This window comes from Hippocampus comes, unplaced genomic scaffold (assembly GCF_001891065.2).
Source record: "Hippocampus comes isolate QL1 unplaced genomic scaffold, H_comes_QL1_v1.1 scaffold227, whole genome shotgun sequence".
NCBI lineage: Eukaryota > Metazoa > Chordata > Actinopteri > Syngnathiformes > Syngnathidae > Hippocampus > Hippocampus comes.
In genome coordinates, this window is record NW_017805630.1 from 481,570 (window position 1) to 507,907 (window position 26,338).

Here is a 26,338-nt window from a genome sequence, read left to right on the forward strand (position 1 = left end):
CAGTCGAGAGGAAGACCACCATTTAAAATCTTTGAATGATTTTGACCGATTTTCTCTCCCTGATGACTTGTCAGCTGCCAAGGTTTATTCTGCGAGGGGGGGTGGGGGGGGTTACAGATATGAATATTCATGCACTGCAACGATACCTAACACCACCATGATGATGCACTTGAGAGCAGAGGACACTCCACACGGGCACGTCACAGTTCAGAACGGCACGGCACGAGTCAGCACACACGACAGCACCACAGGCGTGTGCGCGAGGGCTAACAAGGCCTCGCCGGCGCCGCACACTCACTCACGTCTACGCCGGCCGCATATACCAACCACTTGGCATGCCTCACGATCACTCCAAATACACGCCCACCCCACCCGCTGCTTGCCTATGGGTCTGTACCTGCGTCTGTGTGTGTGAGGGAGGCTGGCCGGAGCCGTTTACTACACCTGTCACCAGCACTAAGACAACAAGATTAGCAGCAGGTTAGCATCCCGGTAAGAGGCTGATGAAGTTACGTACGTCCAAAAAAAGGAAGACATGATTAGGACGAGGACGATCACAAAGGGCTGCAGGTGGGGGGGTGGATGGGGGGGGAACGCCACAGACGACAGCGGAAGCCCCAAAGTGGAACGTGCCGGAACAGGCTCGCTCAAAACGTCACCTGACCTCAGTTCAGCCTGCCAGCGTCGGTGGACTGAATCGGCTAATTGTGGATAGTTGGCGAAACTTATTCGTAAACAAGTTTATTAATACGAAAGGGGATTCATCTAAAGCAGAACTTTTTTTTTCTAGCGTTGCGAAAAATATTTGATAAATTACGATTATTTTGATAATCCTTCACTCTGGTCCAAAACCTCTGAATTCAGCATTTCGATGGCAAATATTCTCCGATTTCTGCAATGCTCCATCAAAGAAGATGGATTATGTCAATCAATCAAAATACGACATTTGCAACATCTGCTTCTACTTTGGAAAATACCCATTGTGCAAATTTCTCCATTGTGGGACAAATAAAGGTTTTCTTATTCTTATTTTGCTCATTTTGTGACATGTTATGAACCAAACCAGCAAGCGAATCTTTTCTCAGTTACTTGGAACTGGTTCACATTTGCAGCATCAGACGATGAGCGCCAAACAGTTGGCTGCAAAGTTGGTGAAACCAAAACATGGAGCTTATCTCCCGCTTAAAAACAAAAACAAGAGACAAGAAGCGAATGATTTTAGGGCAGACGTCGGAAATGCTGGACGACAATCACCGAGTCGACCGTGCACAACGACGACAACAAAGGCGATATCAACAGGCACCGGGACTTTGTTGACATTTTTCAGGGACAAAAGTTCATTTTTGTTTTAAAAGCAGCAAGTTTTCTCCGTGTTCTGTTCAGCGACAATTTTGTTGTTACGTTATTCATCAACCGCCAAGGAAATATTTTGGGTGAATTCATTGATGTTAAATTGTTGAACATTTGATGAAAATACATCAATGGCAGCGTTCAAAAGGCAATTTCCTCCAAGTTTTGAATGATGTCATTTGCTTGAAGGGAGAAAATGGATTTTATTAACTCTTTCATGCACTCTGTAACCTGATAACATGACAAGTAGTAGTAACCGCTGTCCCTGAAAGGGTTAAGGACATGCCACCTCGCCCTAGCGACTTCGTTTAGTTTGCTATCAACTCGCAGTTTTTACTCTCCGTTCCCGTCGGCTCGACAGGACTGTCTTTGATTTGGATCTTCCGCGACTGCTGTCTTGCATTGGAGTCCATCTGCTCACCACGTTTGACATTCAGAGTGACGCCGCAAAAAAAGCTCATCGTGCTCAACCGTACCCCAAAGCGTGACGCTTACATCTGACACGACGTCAGTGCCGGATTTGATTTCACACGTGTGTCACTGTTAATACTAAGAAACCAAACGTAACGTGTTCCACTTCGGAGGTTCTACTGTAAGTTAACAAGGGACAAGATGCACGCACAAGCACACACACACACACACACACACACACACACACACACACACACACACACACACACGCATCTTACGGTCCATCTCATTGCTTTTAAGAGGAGCTTACTGTGGCCGAGAGGATTCTCAAAACAGCAGATTCTTCCTCTTGTATCACACAGGCTTACAGGCCCATTACACTGATTGGCGCATACAGTCTAATCTGCTTCATAACACACACACACACACACACACACACACACATGCGCGCGCGCGCACGCACGCACAAAAGAGCCCCTCCGACAGTGTGCATTTTCCACAGTTCATCTCAAGTTTGCCTAGCGTATGTTTAGATTGAAGTTGGACATGATATCTTTAAGTAAGAGTCAGGGGCAAGGGGTGTTCAATGTTTTCTCGCTGTCGCGCTTGCCGGAAGCCAAAAGGAGGTGTCACGGTTTCCATGGCAACATCTATCCGCGAGCACAATCCACGTGCCAGCGCAACGGCGGCGCTCACCTTTGTGCATGCCGGTGTATTTGTCCTTGATGACGGTGAGCTCGTAGATTTTGCCAAACTGCTCAAAGATGGGCTTGAGGTCCTTCTCCTCCAGGTTGCGGGGAATCTGGCCCACAAATAGCTTGATGGCGTCGGCTTCCTTCATCAGGGCGGGGGTTGTGGGAGGGGGCGGGGGCCGAGGACCAAACAATTGAGAGGCAGGTATCCCCCCCAAAGTGGAGGAGTGGTTGGCACTTGCCGGATCTAAATGATGGAAAACAACAAAAGGTATGACGCTCGTGGGTGTCCGAAGTTTAGCTTGGGGGCTATTTGCAGCCCACAGTCCCCCCCCCCACCCCCACCCCACCCCTCGATACTCTTATGCTCCCGCGGTGTCATCCAGTAATACATTTAAACACGATGAAGAAGCTTTAGCATTATACTGAAAAGAAAAAAATATGTGCTGAAAGATGAAAAGAAGATTCTTAAATGTTTGCATACTTGAACACCAAAGTATTACTGAATTGAACACAAATCAAATTGACAACATTTCGCCGGCCACATAGCATAATTGCAGAGCATAAAAAGTTAGTTTTCACTTTTTGGGGGAAGACAAGACAAAAAGTAATTTTAGAACACACGTTAGTATTTTTTTTTTATTGATACTGTAACAAACTTCGAACAAGTGAACAAGTGCAATTATGCTGTATGGCCGATGATTTTAAAACATGGACTATGGTCAAACATATTAAAATGAGCACAGTACATCGTTAAGTGCAGTCCAGTTCTATTTAACTTTTAAATCCAGTAGCTTCAATATTTCAGATTTTTTTTTTTTTTTTTTTTATGTTTAGGAAGAAAAAAAAAATACCTTTAATTCTTAATTGAATCTTTAAGTGCATTTTTTTCTCCTGTAATTATGCGCAGTGTTAATGTTCAAACTGTGCATGATGTTACAGTGGCTTCGACTATAAAATGCAGCACATTAAACATATATATATATATATTTTTTTTTTTTTTTGTCAAAAAAATTTTGGGCTAAACCGGGCCCTTGCGGTTGCTGTACTTTCATGCCGTCATGATGATGAGCCAAGAATTTTTCCAGATGCTACTTCCTGACAAAGGGTAGAGAGCCACTGAAATAAGAGACGCTGTGACACCACTACTTTTCACCTGTCATCTCGAACAAAGTAGAGCCTGTTTTTTTTTTTTTTTAATACTGCTTGACTTCATTCCCACTAGGAAAAGTAATTCAACAGTCAATTTAGATCCTGACTGGATGTTTGGGGAAACTCTGTGAAAAACTGAAAAAAAAAAAAATCATTGTTTCTCAAAGTGAGTTTCGCCAACAACTCGGTGATTACTTTTGAATCGAATAAGCATAGTGGATTAGCTGCGAGTACATCTGCCTGACATTCAAGTGGTTCAGACTTTTGGCCCTTCCTTTGTGAGGTTTGGGCGACCGCACTTCAACACCGGAGGCCCCCCACCTGCCCCCCCCAAGACTGTATACTCAGCATCTTGCTGGATTCCCGATACAGCCATGACAGCAAGGCCATCTATTACAAAGAAGAGTGGGGTGTTTTTTGTTGTTGTTGTTGTTGTTGTTGTTATTCCTTGCCTACATTGCCACTAACTTTAGCATGTTAAATAATCGAACAGGGATTTTTTTTTTATTAAGTTTGCATACAGGGGCTTGGGCTTGTAAAACAATGTGTAAATATATTCCACGAGATTTTATCATATTTTATTTTTAGGCGCACGTTTATCGTACCGAAACGATCTGTAAAGCTTGAAAATGCACAGGATTGAGTCGCGATTGTGTGTGTGCATCTGATGACAAAGAGGCTGAGCGCAGCTTCTGTTGAACAATTATGCAAATTTTAATGAGCCAATCAAAAAACAATAATGGCACTGTTTCCCTTCGATCAAAAGAACATGAATGGGACTTAGTGGCGGTGGGTGCGAAGCGTGTGCGTGCGTGTGTTACCTTTTTTTTCGTGGAGAAAGCAGCCGTGGGGATGCCTACAAGTGCAGAAAGGAGAACAACATGATTGTATAGGACGGGCTTCTTTGTTTAGGCAGCTGGAGGTTACAACACGGATGTCATAAGGGGGGCTCCCTTTGCTCTTTGTCCGACCGCCCCCTTCCTTTCCCTCCCTCCCTGTGTACGTATACACACACACACACACACACACACACACACACACACACACACACACACACACACACACACACACACACAGGGGAGGGAAAAGCCATGTTTCAAAGTCTTACCTCTCGCAGGTGAAGCTTGTCACACAACCAAAAAAGGAGTGATGCTCGTCTAGTCGTCGTCCTCTGTGTGAGTGTGTGCGTGTGTGTGCGTGTGCGTGCGTGTCCCGTCCTCTCGTACGGTGGATGCTCTTCTCTCTTTTCTCTCCTTTGTGCCTCCTCCTCGGATACTACAAGTTGTGTCTTTACGATAAATAAAGAAATAAGCCCAGAGGAACACTATTCTTAGTAACTAATGGTTTCAAGTGACACACTTAAGAGGAACTCACTAGGAAAAACAAACAAACAAACAAACAAAAAACCGCCGACTTCCTCGAGCTAGCTTGTTTCCACTTTGACGACGTGATGATGACAAACTAAATGGCGGGCGAAAAGGCTTAATTGCTGCCCGTGAAAAGAAAAGAGGAAAAAAAGCGGGCTTCTCCCTTCTTCTTTGTCGTGACTGTTCCGCGCTGTTCTGGCTTAGTTTTGCGGTTGCGGTTTTTTGTTTGTTTGTTGAGTTTTTGTAGGGTAAAAATGTGTCGCTCGCGTGTTCGCTTGCGTCTCCCCCGTCCGACGACTGCCTTCGCTTTGCTTTCACATCCTCGTGCAGCTTCTTCGCTCTCCCTCCACCTGCCCCTCCCCCTACTCGTGACGTACACCGGGAACCGTCTCCAAATAGCATACACGTTTAAACAAAATACACGGATCCCGGATCATTACAACCCTCACTTTCACACAAACAAATACGATAAAATCAAGTAAGATGACATTACAGTCTAAATAATCCCAAATAAATACCTGTCAAACATGTTTGTGTCAATTTTCGGGTGAGAATTTGTAGGTGTTGCCTTGGTGTCGACGCCTATTGTTCTTGCCTGGAGCCCTGGCCTTGGTGCTGAAACGAGACGCTCCCTTTATTCCGACTCTTTCTGTGGGAAACAAACAAAAGTTCGATCATACTAACGACAAAAATCTTTGTTCCGATGAAAATGTAAAATCTGAGAAGGATGGTTCATAGGTGATCTTATCCTGACTGGGACCCGCCAAGTTGCGACCCACTTTTGGAGAAAAACGACAGTAAATCATACAAGAGGTGTTCCAGGACTGCTGTCACAAAATATAGAGTTAGCGCTGTAAATAAAGGGACATGGTAACTATTCTCAAGTATTTTCCTCGAAACGCTACCATTCTTTTACTTTGTAGTTACAATACTGTGGAAAAGTCACCACTAGCTTTATTTTTATAGTGATCTTTCACAACAATCACTATGACTTGCATAACTTGAATTTATAGGATGAAAAAGCAACACATTACATTTCAACAACCAGTCACCAAAACACCAAATGGTGAACCAGGACTTTTACATCGCACTGTTAATTCTTGATTATCATTGCAACGTGTATTAGTATACATTGTTGCACTCAATCTGCACTCGTTTAAATGTGACGTTATCATTAATACATGTACATTTGTATTATATTACCCATGATACATACCAGCAACTTTTTCACTCATTGATGTATTATCTATCAACGTCATTGTAGACCCCTGCTAAAAATTTACTTCCCATTTTGCATGAACTGTCCAAATGCTACTGATACATTAATCATACATTAATCGCGTAAGAGTAGAATCGTACACCTTGTTTGTTTAGTCTTGTTCTGTTAATACACTTAAACGAATGAAGCAATAGTCGAGTGAGGAAGGGGCGAGCTGGGGGGCAGGGGGGAGCTATATGTTCGCTTGCGATGCGCGCCCCCAGACGCCACGCATGCACGCGCTCACGACCGACTACAGCTGCCGCTCACGCTGGAGAGCGAAATCACACTCACGCCCACTCCGCGTAATGACGGAAGGGGAGGGAGGTGGCCTACTTTTCACTCAATTGTGCTGTTTCACTCAATGACAGCGAGGCGACGTAAGCCCAACTAACCTGACGTGTGCGTGCACGCGCGTGTGTGTTGGTGTGAAGGAGAGAGGTGGGGGGGGGCAGTGGGAATCATAGAGTTCAGGGTAATTTACTACAGCTAAAGGTCACCATCTGCCTGCCTTGCCTCGTGCCCTCCGTGAGCAAGCAACCCTGCCACATACGTGTACCACGCGCGCATGCGCACACACTCATTTCCACGTATTACACCGCACCAGGGGTGTCCGGCGGTAACCCGGCAGAGGCACGCAAGCCCGCACGAAGCGCTCCGAGGATGTTGCCCGCATGCAAGCAGGGAAGGCCTGCACGCCACCGGAGCGGTGGAGTCTCCCCACGCGGCAAAGAGTGAACACTAAGAAGGCCTGCACGCACCACTACAAGGAAACTGATTTGGGAACCCAGGTCGCGCCATCTTTGACTGCCCCAGAAAAACGGGACAACATGCTGAGTCATCATCCGTTTAAGATCATCCAGTAAAGTGGCTGATTGTTCGCAACGTGGATGGCAAACATCACATTTGAGGTCAGCACAAGCTCTCAATATTGAATGGGCCAGAAGTAATGGGACACACATTCATCCAACTTTTGAATACTTGAGAGCAAATCCTTTGCATGCAGTCTTAAGTGTGGAACCCACCGACGACCTCAGCAGATGCTGGATTTCATCCTTGCTGATGCTCTGCCAGACCTCTACTGTGACTGTTTTCACTTCCTTCTTATTTTGTCTTCAGCATGTGAAATGCATGCTCAATAGAATTCGGGTCAGTTGATCGAATTAGCCATTGCGTAATATTTTCCTTAATTGCTTTAATTTTTTTTTTTTTTGGCAGATATACAATACATACATTTCAAGTTCAGTAAAGGGCTTTGTTACAGCCACAGCTGTTGTGAAACCGTTATACAAATAAAGATGTTGTGTTTTAATGTACGAGTGGGCCTGGCCATGCCACAACCACCATTGAACCACACTTTTTCTTTTCAACGATCAAAGATGCCAGAGACAGAATAGGATGTGCTCCAAAAACTTGAAAGCAGGTCATCCCCACATTTTGTTCACCTCAAGACCCAGATTAGGTTCCGAGCCTGACATGAAATAATAAATGAAACGCTGTAACATAAAATAACTTAAGTGTCACGGCAGACATGAATTTACTGGTATAAACAAGCCCTTTGATGTGAAATGGCGTCGGTTGCTCGTTGATCGATAAAGTAGCTCGCATCATTTTACCGTGATGATCGGCGACCCAATAAAAATTGACCCGCAACCCATTTTCGTTCCCGAGTTTATATTTGGGAAAGCGGGCCTGCGATAAAAGTGAGACAGGAAGCCCATTGTTATTAAATGAACGAGCAAAGACGCTTGGCACCCAAAGTGAACATTTGTCAAGTTGCCCCTGGTGAGTGGAACTTCCCCACTCACACGCGAAAATGTGCAGAACCTGACTTAATAGCTCCAAATAGATTCCGCTACGAGAACCACAAGTTGTTTTGTTTTTCTTGATGCGGTTGAAGTTGAATTCAGGTGACAAAGAAAACCCTCCAAACATGGATGTAAATGCACATGCAGTACAAAATGAAGACATTACACGTGAAACAGATGATCTCACCTTGGTGTACAGTGATCCCTCGCTACTTTGCGGTTCGCTTATCGCGGTTTCAGTGCATCACGGGTTTTTCAAAAGTATTCATCAAAAAAAAAAAAAAAATTGCGAAAATGCCGCAAAAGGTTCACGATAGGCAACGAAAGTCAGCAAAACAACAGCAGTCACATAGAGCAACATATACAGTACTACATGTATATGTTTACTGTATTTTATTATTTATACACTACCCTAACTTATACATACATATACACATTTGTATATATGTGTGTGTGTGTGTGTGTGTGTGTGTGTGTGTTAGCATATAATTAATGTAATGTTAATTACTACAAACATTTCCTTCTACATGCATGTACACCATTAAATTTGGCCTTATAAATATTATATATCCTCATACACATTTACATATACCTGTACAGGGGGGTACCTACTTCGCGAATTTTCCTCTTTCGCGGGGGGTCTCGGTCCCCATTAACCACGATAAGTGAGGGATCACTGTACTTGGTCCCGTGTCTCCCTTTGCCAGGAATGTTTTCAATTTGGCAAATTCACCAGGTGCTCTGATTGAAAAAACAAAAGTCAAGCATGCATGAGGACATCAGGCGGAGGGGCAGATAGACTAAACAATCGATCAGTGCTCTCCTAGGTTAGGGAACGATTTAGCGATTACCTTTAAATAGAACAAAACACGTTTTGGGCTGCACGGTGACCACGTGATTCTGTGAGATTGTCATCTACGTTCCAAAAGCACGCACGTGAGCTTCAGTGAGGAGTCAAAGGGGTTTTGTAGGGATTTAGATATACTGTACAATAGTTTTAACTTTCGACTGAAAACTTGAGAAACACTGATGAATCGGAACATGACTCAATGGCGCCACCCACTGACAGTAGCAGCAACACACTCTTTTCTTTTCTTTTTTTCGTTGTCAATGATCACAAGTCTTTCTTCATCCGTTGTTTCAGTTTTATTGAGTTCGCTTCGCATTGGGATAGTAAATTTGTCGCACTGTTTTTGTGTACTATGAGGTGTGTGCGTGTGTACAGGAATAAAAGGTGCGTTTGTAATAAAATCTGGTGGTTGCTAGAGACAGAAACAACAAAACAAAACAAAATAAATTACCAGTACATGTTCTTTGATATAGATAAATTACTATCCTTTCCTTTTCTCATATATCTAAAGTCACTATGGGAGAGACAACATTTGGAAGACTCTGAAGCACACGAATGAATAGGAAAGCAGACACGGAGATTCTCTTTCTTGAAGTTAGGTACGTAGCAGGTAGATGTGAATCAATTCCGTGGACAACAACTACACTTCAGTTAAAAATATAAGCGCCGACTATGTTCAACACATCTTATCCACATGAAAAACATACATAATATACAGATGCCTCACCTTACAAGTGGGAGCGTGTGTGCAGATTTTGTGCCGTGCGAATGGTATAAAAAAAAATGGAAGGGATAGGGGGGCTTAAAACAATGAGAGTACTCACACGCATACAGTATATACAGTTGATCATCACATTGTGCTCAATATTTACCGTCAAGACAAGGCGGGACGAGGATGTTTTATCACTTGCGACATGAAACTTCTGTTGAGTGTGAACTGTTGAAACTGGACACAATGACATCTTGGCCTGTTTGTGTGATTTTAATGACAACCACAATTGGCTTGATTTAAACTGAGCCAAGTGACATCACCTTTGCTCGGGGACCATATGGACTTTTTGCACATTTGGTGTTTCAATGGCTCCTTTGGTTTATCTTTTTTTTTTTTTTTTAAATTCTTTTTTTTTTTTTAGCAATTAATACTAAAAGGGCACTTAAAGGGAACATTTTTTGGTAAACAAATACGGCAGAAAACCTTAGATAGTTGACCGTTGAGAGGCTGCAGGATACACAAATACAAAAAGTAGAAGTGGTCCACAATGTCCCGCGTGATGCACATTTTCTAGTTTTCCTTCTGGGACTCTTATGTTCATGATCGGCGGAAATCTGGCACAGCGTGCGGCATATTTGTGCACATAAGGCGGGTTTGACCCAACGCTGGAAATTTTGCAGACCAGCGCAGGAAGGCGGCTCTGGGAGAGGGAGTGTTGCTCCGCGGTGGGAGTAGAAACAGTGGACTTCAATCAAAGTGGCTCCTTGCATTCGCAGAAGCACATGCACGCTGTTCAGTGGGCACTTACAGCCCAGCCGCTGAGTCAATCGAATGTGTGCCCCCCGTAGCTGTGCCACCCAGTGGGATGATTTCAAAACATAACACAGTGATTCAGAGGGTTTGATGCACACTTCCTGGCACCAGTATTTAGATATGGCCTGAGCAAGCGTAAATTTAGACCGAGTTTAGACCACACGGCGCAACCCCAAGGAACGCGCAGTTTGGCGGAGATCAGGCAGCCAAATTGGCAAATTATGCGCAGCGCTCAATGAGGATCCACCGGCGTTTGCACAACGGCGGAGGTGCACTATCTACAAAAGTTAAACCCTTAGACTTGGATGTACGACTTTATGCCTAGTGAAGATAAGGAGGGTTTTTTTTTTTGTAGCTGCTTGAAAACAACTTCATATCTTCAATCGTCCCTTCAACAAGTTGAAATCAAGTGTCCCTACGTGGCATGTCCTCTTGGGCTAACACAGTGAGTGAAGAAAGGCAAGATGTGGCCATTTAACAGGCGTGTGCCGAGAGAAGCGGCCGCTTTCACAGGATTTTTTTTTTGCCGGAACTGAAAGCCAAACCACTCAAGGTTATCGACAACATGCCTCCACAGGTGACTGATCTAGCTTGGGTAGTCCATGGTGGGGTGGAGGGTGGGGGTTGCAATCGGGCAACTGGGGCCCAATCTTGAACTTCTTGCACACCGGGGCTGCCTGCCTGCAACTGGCCTGTCAGTGTCTCTTGGCACGTAGCGCTGCGCTGTGCGTGCACGAGGCGCAGCACGCCGTCTTGTAGTAGGAGTAGACGCAGAGCCTGGCCTGCACCACCATCACGCAGTTGTGCCGTCTGTCCCTGCAATTCTCGTCTGTGGTTCCAAAACAAAGCAAAGGAGGGGGTGTGGGGGGGGGGGGGACAGGTTGGTACACACATATTCTCCAGACGGTGTGTCCCAAAAGTCATTAAACAGTAGCCCCGCCCCTACATTGTGGGGGTGACATTTTAATCCACCCTTGCAATAATTGAAATCCCAAATATAGAACAAAAATCGATTTCAATGGTCCCGAACATTGTACCGATCCCTCGTTGTGATTGTTTTTCAACAAATCCCATTCCCCCCACACCCCCCAAACAAAAACTTACTCAACACCTCACAATACAAATCAAAAATCATGTCTAAAAATGTACTTTGTTCACTATAAAATCAGACAGCCGTTGCTATAGGCATTAAAAAACAATTAGGAAATACTAATTACTTAATAAAAAAAATATATATAATAATAATAATTTTGGGAAAAAACATTTTTACAACCCCTCAAAATTTCCAGAAGTGCTGATAAACATTTAATACACAGTTTCCATGAAAAACTGGAACTGCCCTATAATAGGAGGTGAGTAGGGCTAATCATTTTTTAGAAAGATATGCAGGACAATAGCAGCTCAATAATATTTCAATTTTGACACAGTTGACATTTTTGGGGGGAAAAAAAAGCACAAAATGAGTTCTTGCCCCTTCATGTTTTCTTGTTTGGAAGTTTTGTGGGATCCTTGAATTGTAAATGTTATGCGAGAGAGCCCTGACAGCTTCTGCTGTTGGCTAAGGACAGTGGATCTGTTTTTAAACATGCTTTAAAAAATAGATCATCAAAAGTGAAATATGTGAAGAGCGCGTACTTTGCACATATTTCGCTAATCACAGGCTGGCATGTACTTTGCTCATTTTTAAAATGGTAGTTTGCACATACGTGCGTGGTCCTATGTGCCCCCCGCCGCCACCAAAGTAGCCCTGATGAAAAATTGTGAGCCCCTCCAGCATTCAAATTTTCCATCCTTTTTTCCAAATGGCGATTGCCGAATGTGATTTGAGTGAAGTGAGTGCTGTGCAGAGCGTGTAGCGCGAGTGGCATTCAACCTGGGACTTGCGGGCTGCATGGTATGGTGTTGCAGATTTGTTCCTGTACGGGCTTGATGTCGACACCGCAGTTCTGGCTGTGCCTTTTGTCCGCAGTCAGACAGCGCACCTCCCTCATCTGGAGGCCTTTTCCGCACGAGCGAGAGCACTGACACCAACGACACACAAAAGCACATTGTAGACCACGCCATTGCCCCCCGTTCCATCTCACGGGCGTGCTTGCGTCTCACCGCGCTCCACTCGGTGGTGAACCACTGCGGCTGGCAATCGCCCATCTCGCACTCCTGCACGGCCGCCGGTTTGTCCGCGTGAGCGCATTCAGCCGAGGGCACGACGGTGAAATCGTTGCCCGTCTTCTGGACGCAAACGACGTCCCGACGCTGGGTTCCGTTGCCGCATGGAACGTTGCACTGGAAGACCAACGTCACTTGGTCAGAAGTCAAAATAAATGCAGAAAGTCGAAACAAGGCCGGAAAAGATTTAAAGGCGGATATTTATGCCGACGCTGGCTGATTTGAAATCAAACAATGCTTTGGAACGGACGGCGTGGCAGCATTCTTACCTGCGTCCACGGGCTGCTGTACCAACTGGCGACGGGCACACAGGGACCCCCGTTGCAAGCTTTCAGCTCGGCCGGCTTCTCCCCGACGCAGCCGCCAGCTCCCTCGCCCTCTCGAACCCCTCCGCGCGTCAGGCACACCACCTCCCTCTTCTGCACGCCGGGCCCGCACCGCGCCGAGCACTTGGAGCAAGCGGAGCGGACGGCGGGTTACGGAGGAGAGCATCCCGTGCATTTGTAGGTGTGGGCGGGGGTGGGCGGGAGGGACACTCACGGTGGAGGTCCAAGCGGACGAGTACCAGTTGGTGACGCACGGGCCCATGTTGCACTCCTCGCTGCCCAGCGGCCGAGCCCGGGTACTGCACTCCATGTCGTTCACCACGCTGCCTTCGTCGCTCACGCAACGCACGCTCCTCGTCCTCTTGCCTACGCCGCAGTCCACCGAGCACTGTACACACACACACACACACACACACATGTGCACATGACATGAATAAACTTAATGACCTCATGATTCATTTGGCCAAGTTAGTGTACCGCACTTGAGCAAATAGTGAACGATTAATCGCAAGCGAGGCTTCAACTTGTTTCATGCATCAGTCATAAATTCTTTATCCTCCTAATATTACGACCATATGGATGAGTTGAGACGCCTCAAAGAGGCTTTACAAATCCCACTAGGGTTCTAGGCAATTTACCCCCACTGCGATATGATTGGCTGCCGTATCCAGTGGGATTTCTTACAACGGCTCATTGAAGTGTATCTTATACTGCCTCCAGGTGGCCAGGCAAGGGAAGCACACCAGAGGGCGCAAGCATTCAATTGCAATGCAATTATGACAAAAACAAAATGAGAAATTTCAACTCGAGATGATTATTGTAAACATTTTAAAATAGGTAGTCCCATTTTTTTTGGTAATATATTTTACATTCTATATACTACTAAGCGTTATTTCCAGGCTTTTTAGGAGAGGGTTATATTTTAAAATTTCAATATAAAATTATTTTTTTTACATTTGTATTATCCCAATTACGGCTATTAGTCTGATGAAGTACTGCAGAATTGAAATAAAGGCATCACACTGCCAAAGCGCAAGTGGTGGATTTGTATTTTTGTACGTTACCGTGCTCCAGTCGGAGCCAACCTCCCAGTGTGAGCAGAGCTGCAACTGGCAGGCCTGGGTGGACTCGGGCGGGACCAGTCCGGCGCAGCGCTGGGGGTGGACCATAGTGGAGCGGTTGCCGAAACTTTGCCTGCACTGCAGCTGGCGTTGCTGCGCGCCGGGCCCGCACGACACGCTGCACTCCGACCAGGCGCTCGCCTCCCAGCTGCTCGGAACACACGGAGAGAGAAACGAAACCGTCACCAACACGCAACTTTACACAACACGCAAAACTGAACTCTGGCAATTAATACATTGTATCCCATATGGATCACAGAATGACATTTATTAAACGCCCTCAAACATGAGACAATCTTTTTTGAAAATAAAAGCAGCGGTTTTTACACAGCTCGGCTTCGAAAACAAACTAGCAATAGTTTCTCTTCCGAGGTGGAGGTCGTGCGTGCGTCTTTGCTCACAATGGCGGACAGGCGTGCATATTGCAAGGCTCCTCATCTGGTGTTGGCTTAGCGGCAGAGTCACATTTCCTCTCGGGCACTTCCTCGTCTGTGTGGCGATCAATGCAGATGATCTCTCGATATTGATGGCCTGTGAGGAGAACGCCGGGTGAGACGTGTACTTGCGCTTGCACGCGGAAGCCACACGAGGGAGACACAGCACATCATTTTAAACTGGTCAGGGGGAGGCTCCCACCCAGGCTCGGCAATGCCATAGCACATGGCAGATGGGCTGTTTTGAATCCAGTGGTGCCTTGAGATCGGAGATGAACTCAGTCTGTGACCACACTCGTAATTCGAAGCAGTCTTATCTCAAATCATATGAAATGAATGGAAATGCCACTCATCCATCACAGCCTTCACCCCACCCCCCCGCCCCCCAAAAAGATTGTTGTAATGTGCATTTTAATGAGCAAAATTAGCCCTCCATAATGTTCCACTTCTGGTACTGTACTTGGATGTCTGTACCGTATACATATGTCAGCTCCTCGCAGAGGATAAATAATATGTGACAGTGAGTACTGTTATATTGAATGTCCAAATCTTTTGCTGTACTGTTTGTGTTCAACTATCAGTCACGCGAAGGGTTACATATGCGATTCCTATTACGTGTTAGCATTAGCGTGCATGCGAGTGTTTGTTTTCAACTTAGTCCAACGCAGTGCTGTGTCCTTAGGTCATTCATTGCTCTCTTTGATGGTGTATGTGTGGTTGGTGGGGGGAATTTAATTCATGTGAAGGACTTTGAGTTGCTTTCTTATGTAAGAAAAGCCTGATTGATTGATACTGTAAATACATAATGTGTAATCTTCTTGTGTAGTTTTTGAGTAAGCTTCGGCTGGGAGTGGCATTAAACATCTTCAAGACTATTTCACAATTTGTTAGTACTGCTTCTTGCGAAGTGAGTTGAATTGAGTTCATTGCCACCATATCGCACTAGCATCTCAAGTTTGCATTCGTGGGTCAAAGGACGAAAAAAAAAAATGACAGCTTGTACCGTGAAAACCTCACGGTCCATTTGACTCGTATTTCAAGGCACCATTGCACTAGCATCTTCCTTCTACGATATTTGCTCTGAGGCGGCATCAGGTGCGGACGAAAGGGGCGGGTCTGACCTTTGCCACAGGAGGCGGAACACGGCGTCAACGAGCCCCTCCTCCACACGAACGGCGGCTGCGTGTCCAGTGGCAGGTCAGTGCGAGGCGGGATGCGAGCGTACCGGTTGGGCGCGGATACCCGGTGCGGGGATCTCTCGCCGGCCCAGCGCTCCGACGACAAGGGTGCGAATAGGGAGGAAGAGGAGGAGGAAGATGAAGAGGAGGAGGGGAAAGAAGGGTTGGAATGAGGAGGAGGAGGAGCGGCGGCAGGCACGGGCTCTTGGATGGACACGCTGTGGGCACCTGCGCACAAGGAGGACGCCTCCAGTCCATATGGGTCACGCATGCACACGCACCAGAACCAGAACAACATACGCCCCCTCCCATGAAACGCATTATTCATCATTCCAATTTAATTTATATAACTTTTCAAAGAGATCTGCGATGAATGTTGCATTTTAAGCCGTGCGAATGTACTGACCGCGAAGGGACGCCCTCCCCTGCGTCTGCCTCTCACTGGGCGTCTCTCCCTCTGTCTTTTCCACGGGGATGTAAAACTCATAGTCGATGCCCGGGTTCTGCTGGTGGAAAATGATCTGCACAAACACCAGGCAAGCGGAATCGTCACAACAAAGTCACATATAGACAGATAATATAACAACAATCGCAGGCATATATTCTTTATCCTCTGTGAAAAAAAAACTATTATTACGCCACCTTCCTGAGTCACTACAGTACTATTCAAAGAAGTGCTATTCCTTATCCTCAATTGTGTCTGCATGAGTGTATTACACAGGACTGCCTCCTGGTGACCAAGAGAAACACGCCACAAGGAGCAGCACGATGAACTGGGTGGGAGCATTCAATTCTAGTTTCCTAAAATAAATAGATGAATAAATCACAATTCCCATAAAATGGAAAAAAAACCCCAACATGCTTGCGTTAACGTGCTAAGAAGTTGTTGCTCGTAAATGCAACTGTACATTTTAATTCGACGAAAGTATTCCGCTGATCTGCTGCAGATTGTGTGCATGCATGCAGCACGTGCAGCTCACGTGAAGCATACTCGGGCAGTCGAAACAACACTTACAATGTCCAAGGTCATCCAAACATAACTCAGCGGGGTTCCCGTTTTAATGTGCGATTTTTTTTTGCTATCTAAAAAAAAATGATACGTGTGTGTGTGTGTGTGTGTGTGTGTGCGTGCGTGCGTGCGTGCGCGTGTTGATGTGAAGAGACAGGACATGCAGGAAGTCATGCTCCGCTGACTATGAATCCTAATAAGAAGGTTCTGATTTCCATTTGGATCGTGGAGAGTTTTGTGTGTTTTTCAAGCGGCACCGCCCACACGGAGATGTTGAATTTTCATCCATCTGGAAATGTTTTCACTGCATCCATTCACTCGCAGCGCAAACCTTAAGTTGTTTGATATGCCTGAAGGCTTTTCGCACGCAGCCTCTGGTACACATTTGGCAAAGATATGACTGTACATTGCATCATTACAAGTTTGACTCGTAACGTTACGACTTGATTCTCAATATGAGCAATATCATATTGAGAAAAACATTGGCGGCTGGATCTCGAAAGAGGAGTTTTGCAATGAAGTAAAACAAGCCAAAATCCGGTCACTGAAACGGATGTTGTGTGAGCGTTTGTTTACTTTTTTCGACCTCCTGCCCCGAAGTGACTGCAGACAAATCTGCTGATGACTCCCTTTTTCTTTAATAAAATCTTAGCCTGAGGTTAATGTTGTTATTAGCCGGCCCGCTTTCGCCAGTTTGAAGATATCTCCTCTAATCCCGCTCTCATGCTGACACAATGTTGTCTCGCACCAAGATCTTGACACACACGAGGGGAAGCTCAGCCTGTGGCCATGCATGCTTTTACAATTTTGTTTGTTCTATGATGTCAAATAGTTTGTGCAGTTTGTGCGGATGCCACTTTGGTGTGGAAGACGCATACTCACATAGAGCTGCAACTGTGTGCTGGTGGGTCCGGGCGCCCTGAGGGACTCCCCTCGCTCGTCTTCCCCCTCCGCTCGAGGTCGGGCGTAAGTGAAGGTGGTCCCACCCGCCTGGTATTCCCCCGGGGGGTCCACGGCCCAGCGGCCGTTCACCACCGAAGCCCCCGTTCCGCTTCTCATGGCTGCGGGGTGAACAAGGTGTGTCAGAGGCACTAAAGTCGGTTAGTCAAAACACACCGGGGCACTCTCATTAGCAAGCGCAAGCTGTCAAGACAAATACACACGCTCACTTGGCTTGGCCCTCAAACAATGTGAGCCTTATCTTCTCCGACTCTGCCCAGCCACAACATTTACAATCTCCCGCTAAAGCCAGCAAACACCCCCTCGAGGGCCAAACTCGCACTTTAAACAGACACAGTGGTGCCTCCAGATACAAGTTCATTGCATTCCATGACCACACCCTCGGCACCAAAACACTTGAATCTCAAATCATTTTTCCCCAATGAAGTGAATGAAAGTGGAATTCGTTTGCTAACCACTGGACCACCGGGCCACCCGCTCTATAATATTGTGTTTTATAAAAACAGCGTAATCAAAATATAAATCATTCAACAGTTTGGATGTTATAATTTAATACTGCATCCAATTCTGTGTGCTGCTCCTTCTGGTGTGCCAACCTTGGCCACCGGGGTGCAGTATAAAACGACAGTCACGACCAAAAGTGGCACTCCGACCACGACTACCGCTTCTTCTACTGTACTACTTCAACTATTCGAAGTGATTCATTACGATACCGTTATGGGTTCGCAGTTCTGCGATGTCGCAAACTCAATTTTGTTCTTTGTTTTCGGTCTGTTGTTCCATTTTCTGCCACCAGGTGGCATTACACTGTTGTGTTTAGGCGAAGAAGAGAAAACGAAGCATTCCAAGATCGGTCTCTTTTTTTTGCTGAGGACATTCCGAAAAGATGACGAAATGCCTCAATCCTCAGCCATCCTGCATTTTGCGCCTACCGAAAGCAACTGCTCTCGGTTGATTTTGTCACGCACATCTTTGGGCATGATTATTGATTGTTATTGGATTTTCAAAAGGTCTTTTCTATAAAATCGATCGTAGATCTACATAAGATATCGACACAGTAGGTCAGGAATAAAGCAATTGCATCATGTTACCGATTGATATTTGCTTTTAGCAATTCTCCGCGATGGCTTTCGCCATTTTTCCTTTGGTATAAATTATACGCGACATGAATCATGACAGATATTCATCAGTCATAATTCAGTGATAAACGGGGTTCGGCTGTCAAGTTTAGTTTAGTTTTTTTTTTTTTTGTGAGCAGCTCACCCAGGTAGTTGGGACTGGCCCGCCTCTCCGTGATGTTGATAAAGGTGGCCCCTGCCGGGATGTCCAAGATCTTGTGGTAGCCGAGGGGAACGCTGATATTTTGGAAGCTGCCCGTCACCTTCTGACAAGCCGTGTCCCGCCCACCGCAGACGCCGCACTTGTCCAGCACCGAGCCGGAGCCCAGGACGCCGTCACAGCCCTCCGTCTGGTGGCCACCGGAGGAGGGTCGACACAACAAAAAAACAAGAGGGAGGGATGAAGACAAATGGACATTCCGATCTTGTAAACATTTCACATGCGTTGTCAGTGTTTATGTCGCTGATGTTGTGCAATTCGGACATTTACGAGCGTGACCGCTGCCAAATGCTGACAGGGTGAATGAGGGCAAAAGGAGGCTGACCAAGCGCCCGCTTTTACGAGAATAGATCCACTTTGGGACCTTCTTTTTATTGTGGCTCGCCTAGCCGGGTTCCCACGGAGCCTTGTATTCTGATTAGAATGAAACCGAAGGACCAAACGGAATGAAAATGCTCCTTTGAAACGCCTCCATCAGAATTAAAAGGCCAAATTCAAATGGAATTTCACGGGAATTCGCACGGGTGGCATATTACGGAATAGCCAAGCTGCGTCTGGTCGACACATTCTCTGTCTTGATGGAAATGCGTAGTGACGTCGTCCGATCCGCACTTGCAAATGGCAGCGTCGTCTGCGACAGGAGAACTTTTTGAACTACGGTTTTCCCCGATTTATTGGTTGTGGTTAAAAAAAGCACCCGAACCAGGTGCCAAACTTTGGAGTCCAGCTGCCGTGGCTTGGCTGCTTTCTAGCGCTTTATTGTCAGCTGCGAGTGTGCGCATGCCACGCCGAGAATACATAATGCATAGCGAGGAGAGGGTAAAAAAAAAAACCCCATCACCAACAACAAAATAAATAAGACTCGACAGCTAGCATGCAAACGGGGCTTCGGACCCGCGTCACTGCTATAGAGTGCCTTGTTGTCAGCAGTGAGTGCATGCGCATCGCAGCAAGAAAGGGTAAGGCGGATAAAATTGTATTCACGTTTCGAAGTCTGGGAAGAAACATTTGATTGACAGTCCAGCGTTGTTTCTGCACATTCAGCGATCGTAAGATATGATCACTTTATATGCTCTGCGATTTTTTGGTGGGAGGGAATTCAATTTGGCAGGCTCGTGAACGACACCCTTTCTCTGCGGTATGTCCAATTTACAAGACATTCATTTTCACTTCACGGCGACTTTAAAGCCGCACCACTAATTGGCGTCGTCGTCAATTTTTGTGCAGTCAGGTCAATGTCAGTCATTAAAGCGGCACTAGTGAATTGTCCCGACTGCCATTACGTGGCGGTTTGGACAAATTATTGGACAAAATCTGTCATTTTCCTCTAAAATAATGTTAATTCTTAAAAATGTCATTTATGTTGCTGAAAAGAACCTCTGGACATCACAAGTGAATTTCGCCGCACTCACCAGACATTGTCCTTGGACGCACACATCGTTGGAGGTGGCATTGAAGCAAGGCGTCCCGTCTCGCACCTGCTCGGCCTGCCGAACGTAGAAGCGATAGCCCGCCGGACGGCACGTCAGCTCGCATTGCTTCTCCGGCCCGACTGAAACACACGTCAAGAGCGTCAACGGCTAAACTTGCATTCAGAAGTCGAAGCGAAAACTCCTTTTTTTTTTCTTTCTATGGCTTTCGATGCAGGATGACCAAACGGGGGCTCGGGTCCAATGGAAGCGTTCGAGAACATCGCGTTATTATGGAATGCCACTTGAGTTCGACGCAGTCGTGTCGAGGTGCGACAGCCTAGTCATACTGCAGAGGGGATTGTCCTGGGATTCGTACTCACGCTTCATTGAGACGTCTCAGCTCATCTGAGCTCATCAGCAGAGCACTGATATTAGTCATTCGACACAGGGCATAAAGTGTGGTTGTAAAGTGTGTTGACTTTCTCGCAGTTGTAGCGCAATATCTCAAGTCCTTTCTGGTGCGGCGCCAAACATCCGCTTTCAGGAACTAAGGCTCCAAACCAAACTGATCAGTCAATTCCCCGACCCCGCTCGCAAGTGAGCACATGCCCACGAGAGAGCGAGACCTTTAATCACGAGCAAGGGCTGAGATTTACGAGGAGCCCGGGAGGCCCAGGCTGTACCGTGAAATATATGGAACTGTTCATGGAGAGGGGGAGCGACCCGAGGGAGTTGGAGGGCCGCTTTAAAAGAAAACGCCGAAAAGTTTTAGCACTCACATAGACTAGAGAACTCCGATACGTCACAGGGGAGTCAGAGTGGTCCGCAAGTCTTGTGGGCCACATAAGGTCTCTACCGAGTCCGTATGTGGCCCACAATGTGAAATGAGTTTGACACCCCTGACCTAAACGGTTCACATGTGGACAGGTAATATATAAAAAAGGAGATTGAATTTTCTACTTCTCGGGGAAGAATCTGGACCCAATGTTGAAACGGGTCGCTGGAGATGTCTTTAACTTTCAATTGAAGAGCCCTGCCTTTGTCCATAACAGCGTCATACGTTCCATTCCCTCCCTAGCGCTAAAAGAATGAGATGATCTTACTCTCGGAAAGAATGCGTTTCCAAATAAAGACGATTCCTTTTAAAAGTGACAAAGCATTTGCGAAATGACTAACACAGGCAGCTGGTGGCTCCAGGGATCGACATTCTCTCGGAGGTAAGAGACTGGCGGTGTTATGGGGTTAAAGTCCTCCAGCAATGGACGGGTCTGTGCTTATATGAGAGATAGCGCGATAGACATGAGCTCATAGTGGCAGAAAAGGGTCACAGATTGAGTTGCATATAGGAGGGGGATGTGGGGGTGAAAAGGACATTTTTAACGCTGTATCACTTGTCTCCGCTAAATTACTAGAAATCCACCCACAGTTCCATGCATATACAAAGTATATTTATACTCTATATAATAAGGCATAAAACAAAAAAAAAAAAGAAGTGGTTTCTTCTCCAAATATTTTGACTTTGGAGATTTTGGAGCTGGTGTTGCAAAAAAAAAAATAAAATATGCGTGTCAATTTATCTCGCTGTGGGTCCACTCTCAGTCGAATGACATATCGCTAACATAGGGCCTTCGGGTGGCGCGGTTCAAATAGCAGATGCTCAACGTCTCCTTGGGCATCAAAGTCAGTGGTTAAAAACACGCACACCTGCTCAGGTGTCGTATGTGCGAGTTTGAAAAATGAACAATATTTTGACGTGTAATCACCAGAAAGGGTAAAAAATGCAGCAGAAAACCACGAGCCGACATCAAGTCAAGTTCGACGTCACAATTGCTTTCCTGCTGGATAAAGTCAACATCGTTAGCTCATTTAACATCACCTGCCGCTGCTAGTTAGAACGAATTGTCATCCCTCCACAGGACCGACGCAGCCGCTGGCGCTCTTTCAATCGCTTTACTGGATGAATGGTCTCAAAATAGCTTCGCCGCAAGCGCACCTTCGCCCACCTGCCGACGGCCTCAACTGCTACCGTCACGCTACACGCACGCTTGCTAACGCTAAAGCCGGTTCTCGCAGCCGGCCGACCGCGCAGCCTCATTTTCTCGTTTCCACGTCACTCAACAGGCCAGGCCCGCCTTTGAAAGGCAGGCACGCAGTTTGGCATCGCAGATTCTACAGGGGAGGAGCTGAGGATTTCGACCCTAAATGGAGAAAAACAATGCCCGTTTGTTGCTACATATGCATGAAGCTTTAACGTCGACATAAATTCTACAATCCAAACTCGGTTGCTACCTTTGTGAATTTCATCTAATAAGGAATGACGAGTGCACTAAGCGGGGGCCGACCAAAAGCGAGAGAAAGAATCCGAGTCCCCAGCCTGCCTTTCTGTGTCTCTTTCCATTCGCTCTCATAGTTATTTTTTTTGAGAGATTAGACTGTAGACAGTGGCAGGGGGGGGAAAAAAAGTGCTCTGCGCGCATGCTCGTGTAGCCTTCGTCCTCACTTGCTGCAGGTCAATCATTTTTTGGGGGGGACAATATCGAGCCAATGTCTGTTGGGCCTGATTCTCGCCTCTGCCGCTTCTGTCCCTACCGTCACTCTCAGAGCTCACTGGTGTTCAGACAGTGGAATATTTGTCCTCTAAATATACTTCCTCCCCGCTATCGCTCCATCTAAACACACTCGGGCAGAGAAAGAGAAAGCGAGAGGCAACGCTGGGGCAGGAAGTGATGGGAGGGGAGGCTGGGAGGGAGGGGGGTGAAAGTGGGGTTGAGGCCGGAGAAATTGAAACAAAAAAACAACACCTGCACGTGCAGCGCTTACAGAGGATTTTTGAGCGCATTTCAGACACTTTGGGAGGCCTCGGCATTGGGCATCGTGTTGTGTAAATATCGACCCGACTGGCAACTGGCAAAATGGCTGCCGGGAGTTCAGTTATTGCAAATTGTTTTGAAAAGAGAGCACGTCTGAAACTGGACACAAGCACAGACAACCATTCCCCTGCACGGGACTGCATTTTGTCATTCGCATCCACATGCTTGTCCCTGTCGGTCAAGTCCTGCAAATTGCTATTTTGGATATTTAGAGTTGCGCAAAAATTTGGTGGCCACCCAATGGGTGTGGACTGAAGTGAACACGCTCAAGTTGAACGCGTCAAAGCTGACGTCATGTGCAAGGACGCGAAGAGTGGAAGTGAACTGCGGCTTGTTCTCTCCGGCGTAATCAAACGCGTACGATTGGCCGTGTCGCTTCCCGTTTGAGGGCGGTTGTTTTTCTTCACTCCTGACTTTTTTTCTTCGCTTGCCTCGCTGAATGAAAAAAGCCAGACTGGATCGTGGTTGAAAAACTCACTGCGGGGGAACTTTTCAGAGGACCGAATGGTCACTCAGGAGAGGAAGGAAAGCCACGCCGAGTCTGTTTGGTCATTTCGCTTCATATACAAACAGGAGACAGAGAATAATATTAAAAGTCTCGGTCATTTAAATGTTTATGGAAAATACGCAAAATTGTTTCGAACATAATACATTCTCCCCTTTGATTTCATTTTTCATAATGAAGTAGAATTGAATAACCAATTATTTTAGAAAATTGACATTATTTATGCAAGTAGGCTGCTTTAGAGTGCCAAAACATTTTTAAGTAGAATTGTATCACCAATTATTTCAGAAAATAGACATTATTTATGCAAGTAGGCTGCTTTAGAGTGCCTCGTTGTCGGACATGAAGGATATTTTTTTTTTCTCCAAATGACAGGAAAAATGAAGAACTATTGCGAGGCAATTTTTCCAGGATTCTTGATCATGTAAATCAAGGGCTTTATCTCACGAACGACAATATCTATTTGAAATGAGACGTCAAGGAAAATCGCACAAAGTATCCAACTAAAAATGAGTTCAGTTTATATTATGAAGAAATTTGGAGTCTCATAACATCTGGAAAAAGTGAACAAAAATCTCTGAAAGTTTCGGTTCTCTCAATTTATATCAATCATGTATTTGTTGTACTTCTTCGCCACTTTGGGAGGGGGGGTGGTGGTGGTGGTGTTGGGGGGGTATGGTGGGGAATTTCCTTTATTTTCAGGGCATTTCCTGTTTTGGAAATATTATCCGGCACTGTTTGATCAAAGATTACTGTTTCTTTGAGGAGGCGTTTGTTTGTTTGTGTCCCCCCCACCCTCTCACAAATTCTATTTATATGACTCTAAATTAATAAATAAATTATTCAACAATAGTTTGTCTCAGAATCAAATGAGCCATGAAGCTCGTTACGGCCTGTGGACATCAACTTATCGTCAATGATGACTGTCTGATGATCATCTGCAGTGGATAGAAAAAGTCCACACACCCCATGATATGTTTTTTTTCCATAATGAACGTGAGTTCGAACCAGCACAACCATACTGCATTCAATTAAAGTGGTTGCACAAGTGTGCACACCCTCATAACTGAGAATATGGCTGTCCATAATAAACCAGCTCACGTTGAAGCGGACGTCAGCACACACCTGCCGCCATTTCAAGAAAGGGCCTCTGATTCAACGCAAATAGAGTTCCAGCTGCTCTAGGAGGCCTTTCCTGACATTGCTTTCTTGCAGCTGTTGAAAGCGTTCTTCTTCACAATAGTCACACAGAGGAATACGTGATTATCATTTTGATCATTGAACATTTTGGAATTAGCAATTCCGCCAGACGACGAGTCAACTTTGCCACGCTTGTTCGGCCCAAACATATCGACAAAGAATGCAGCGCTGCATGCAAAGAGACTGATGGGAGCGGAGACGTATGTCGACAGAAATGTTCACGCATAGACATCCATGGAGACCAAGACACAACAGTCGGATGTGACGGAATGTGCTGGAATGTAACGCCCTACTTTGGCCCAATCTATTGCGTTGTCGAGGGGCTACGGCGCATGTGAAACTATTAACAGGAGTCGACAGATGAAAAGCTTTGCGTCACACAGAGACGAATTAAACAACTTTACGCATGATTGTCGATACATATTGCAACTATCCCGCTTATCCCGGGAAAGAAATGCATACCAAAACATGAGAAAACGTGTGGACACTTGTGCAACGACATTGTTTCAGTTGTTTATACAACAACAGTACACGCTCTCGAAAAGATCAAAAACTAATTTTGGGGTCAGAAAATATGACGAAATGACTTTTGCTGGTTTCTTTCTTTTTTTCTTTTTTTTTTTTTTTTGCCACATCACGAAACGTGGCATTTGAACTGGATGTTCAGATCTCGACCTCAATCGTGAAGTTTCTAACAGTGTCCAACATTCCAAACCTTTCAGAAAGCCAAAAGAAAATAAAAGTCGGTCAGGCCACGTCGCCTTCATGTGACACTTGCATCCTATCACCTCCCTCTCGCTGCCTCCATTTCTCTCCGGCTTTTATCTCATTCGGCAGGAATCTGCTGAGAACTGAGTCAAAGCAGGGAGGAGAAACTTGGCAGCGATGAAGGCAGACAGAAAGGGAGAAGTTGGACAAATGAGGGGGGAACAGAAAAGAAGAGAGGGTTTTTGTGTGCGTGTGTGTGTGTGTGTGTGTGTGTGTGTGTGTGTGTGTGTGTGTGTGTGTGTGTGAAAAATGAGTTTGAGCCCCATTGGCTATCTTGTCGCTCCACCTCACACACACCACCCCCACCCCTCAAAAAAGTGACATTTATCCACAGGTGGAAAAAATGGCCACACATTTGAGTTACGTTGAATTGTTTAAAAACAACAACAACAAAAACATGACTCCAAAAGTAGAAGTAATGATTCAACTCATTGACTTGTACTTAGCTAAAGGTATAAAAGGAGACTAAATGATTTTGTAATGGCAAAAAAATAATAATAATTAAGTGTTTTCGTAGCACTGCTAATGTTGTGACCTGACAACCAAAAATGATAAATTATCTATGACTGAAAAGAGGGGGAAAAGAATTACAGTGATGCCTTGAGTTAGGAGTTGAATTCGTTCCTTGACTGTGCTCC

The 26,338-nt window shown here is 45.8% G+C and overlaps 2 protein-coding genes across 5 annotated transcripts in view; both read right to left on the reverse strand.

Annotated features, from left to right (window-relative positions):
• The window catches only part of LOC109522799 (CUGBP Elav-like family member 3), a 35,446-nt gene extending 30,140 nt beyond the window's left edge, over positions 1 to 5,306 (reverse strand). For 2 of the 4 annotated variants that reach the window (XM_019881610.1, XM_019881607.1), the window contains exons 1-3: positions 4,714 to 5,306; positions 4,427 to 4,461; positions 2,458 to 2,700 (exon numbers count right to left, since the gene is read on the reverse strand). In XM_019881610.1, coding sequence (XP_019737169.1) covers positions 2,458 to 2,602 — 145 coding nt within the window. In that variant the 5' untranslated portion in view covers positions 2,603 to 2,700; positions 4,427 to 4,461; positions 4,714 to 5,306. Of the gene's footprint in view, positions 1 to 397; positions 457 to 2,457; positions 2,701 to 4,426; positions 4,462 to 4,713 lie in introns of those variants that run through there. The other 2 variants (XM_019881608.1, XM_019881609.1) reach the window with 2 other exon arrangements.
• Positions 5,307 to 10,753: 5,447 nt separating this feature from the next.
• Positions 10,754 to 26,338, reverse strand: part of adamtsl4 (ADAMTS-like 4) — a 37,290-nt gene continuing 21,705 nt past the window's right edge. The window contains exons 6-17 of the mRNA XM_019881575.1: positions 20,358 to 20,497; positions 18,871 to 19,075; positions 17,530 to 17,708; positions 16,045 to 16,159; positions 15,582 to 15,866; positions 14,428 to 14,557; positions 13,970 to 14,174; positions 13,120 to 13,293; positions 12,849 to 13,028; positions 12,517 to 12,696; positions 12,287 to 12,434; positions 10,754 to 11,242 (exon numbers count right to left, since the gene is read on the reverse strand). Coding sequence (XP_019737134.1) covers positions 11,109 to 11,242; positions 12,287 to 12,434; positions 12,517 to 12,696; positions 12,849 to 13,028; positions 13,120 to 13,293; positions 13,970 to 14,174; positions 14,428 to 14,557; positions 15,582 to 15,866; positions 16,045 to 16,159; positions 17,530 to 17,708; positions 18,871 to 19,075; positions 20,358 to 20,497 — 2,075 coding nt within the window. The 3' untranslated portion in view covers positions 10,754 to 11,108. The remainder of the gene's footprint in view (positions 11,243 to 12,286; positions 12,435 to 12,516; positions 12,697 to 12,848; positions 13,029 to 13,119; positions 13,294 to 13,969; positions 14,175 to 14,427; positions 14,558 to 15,581; positions 15,867 to 16,044; positions 16,160 to 17,529; positions 17,709 to 18,870; positions 19,076 to 20,357; positions 20,498 to 26,338) is intronic.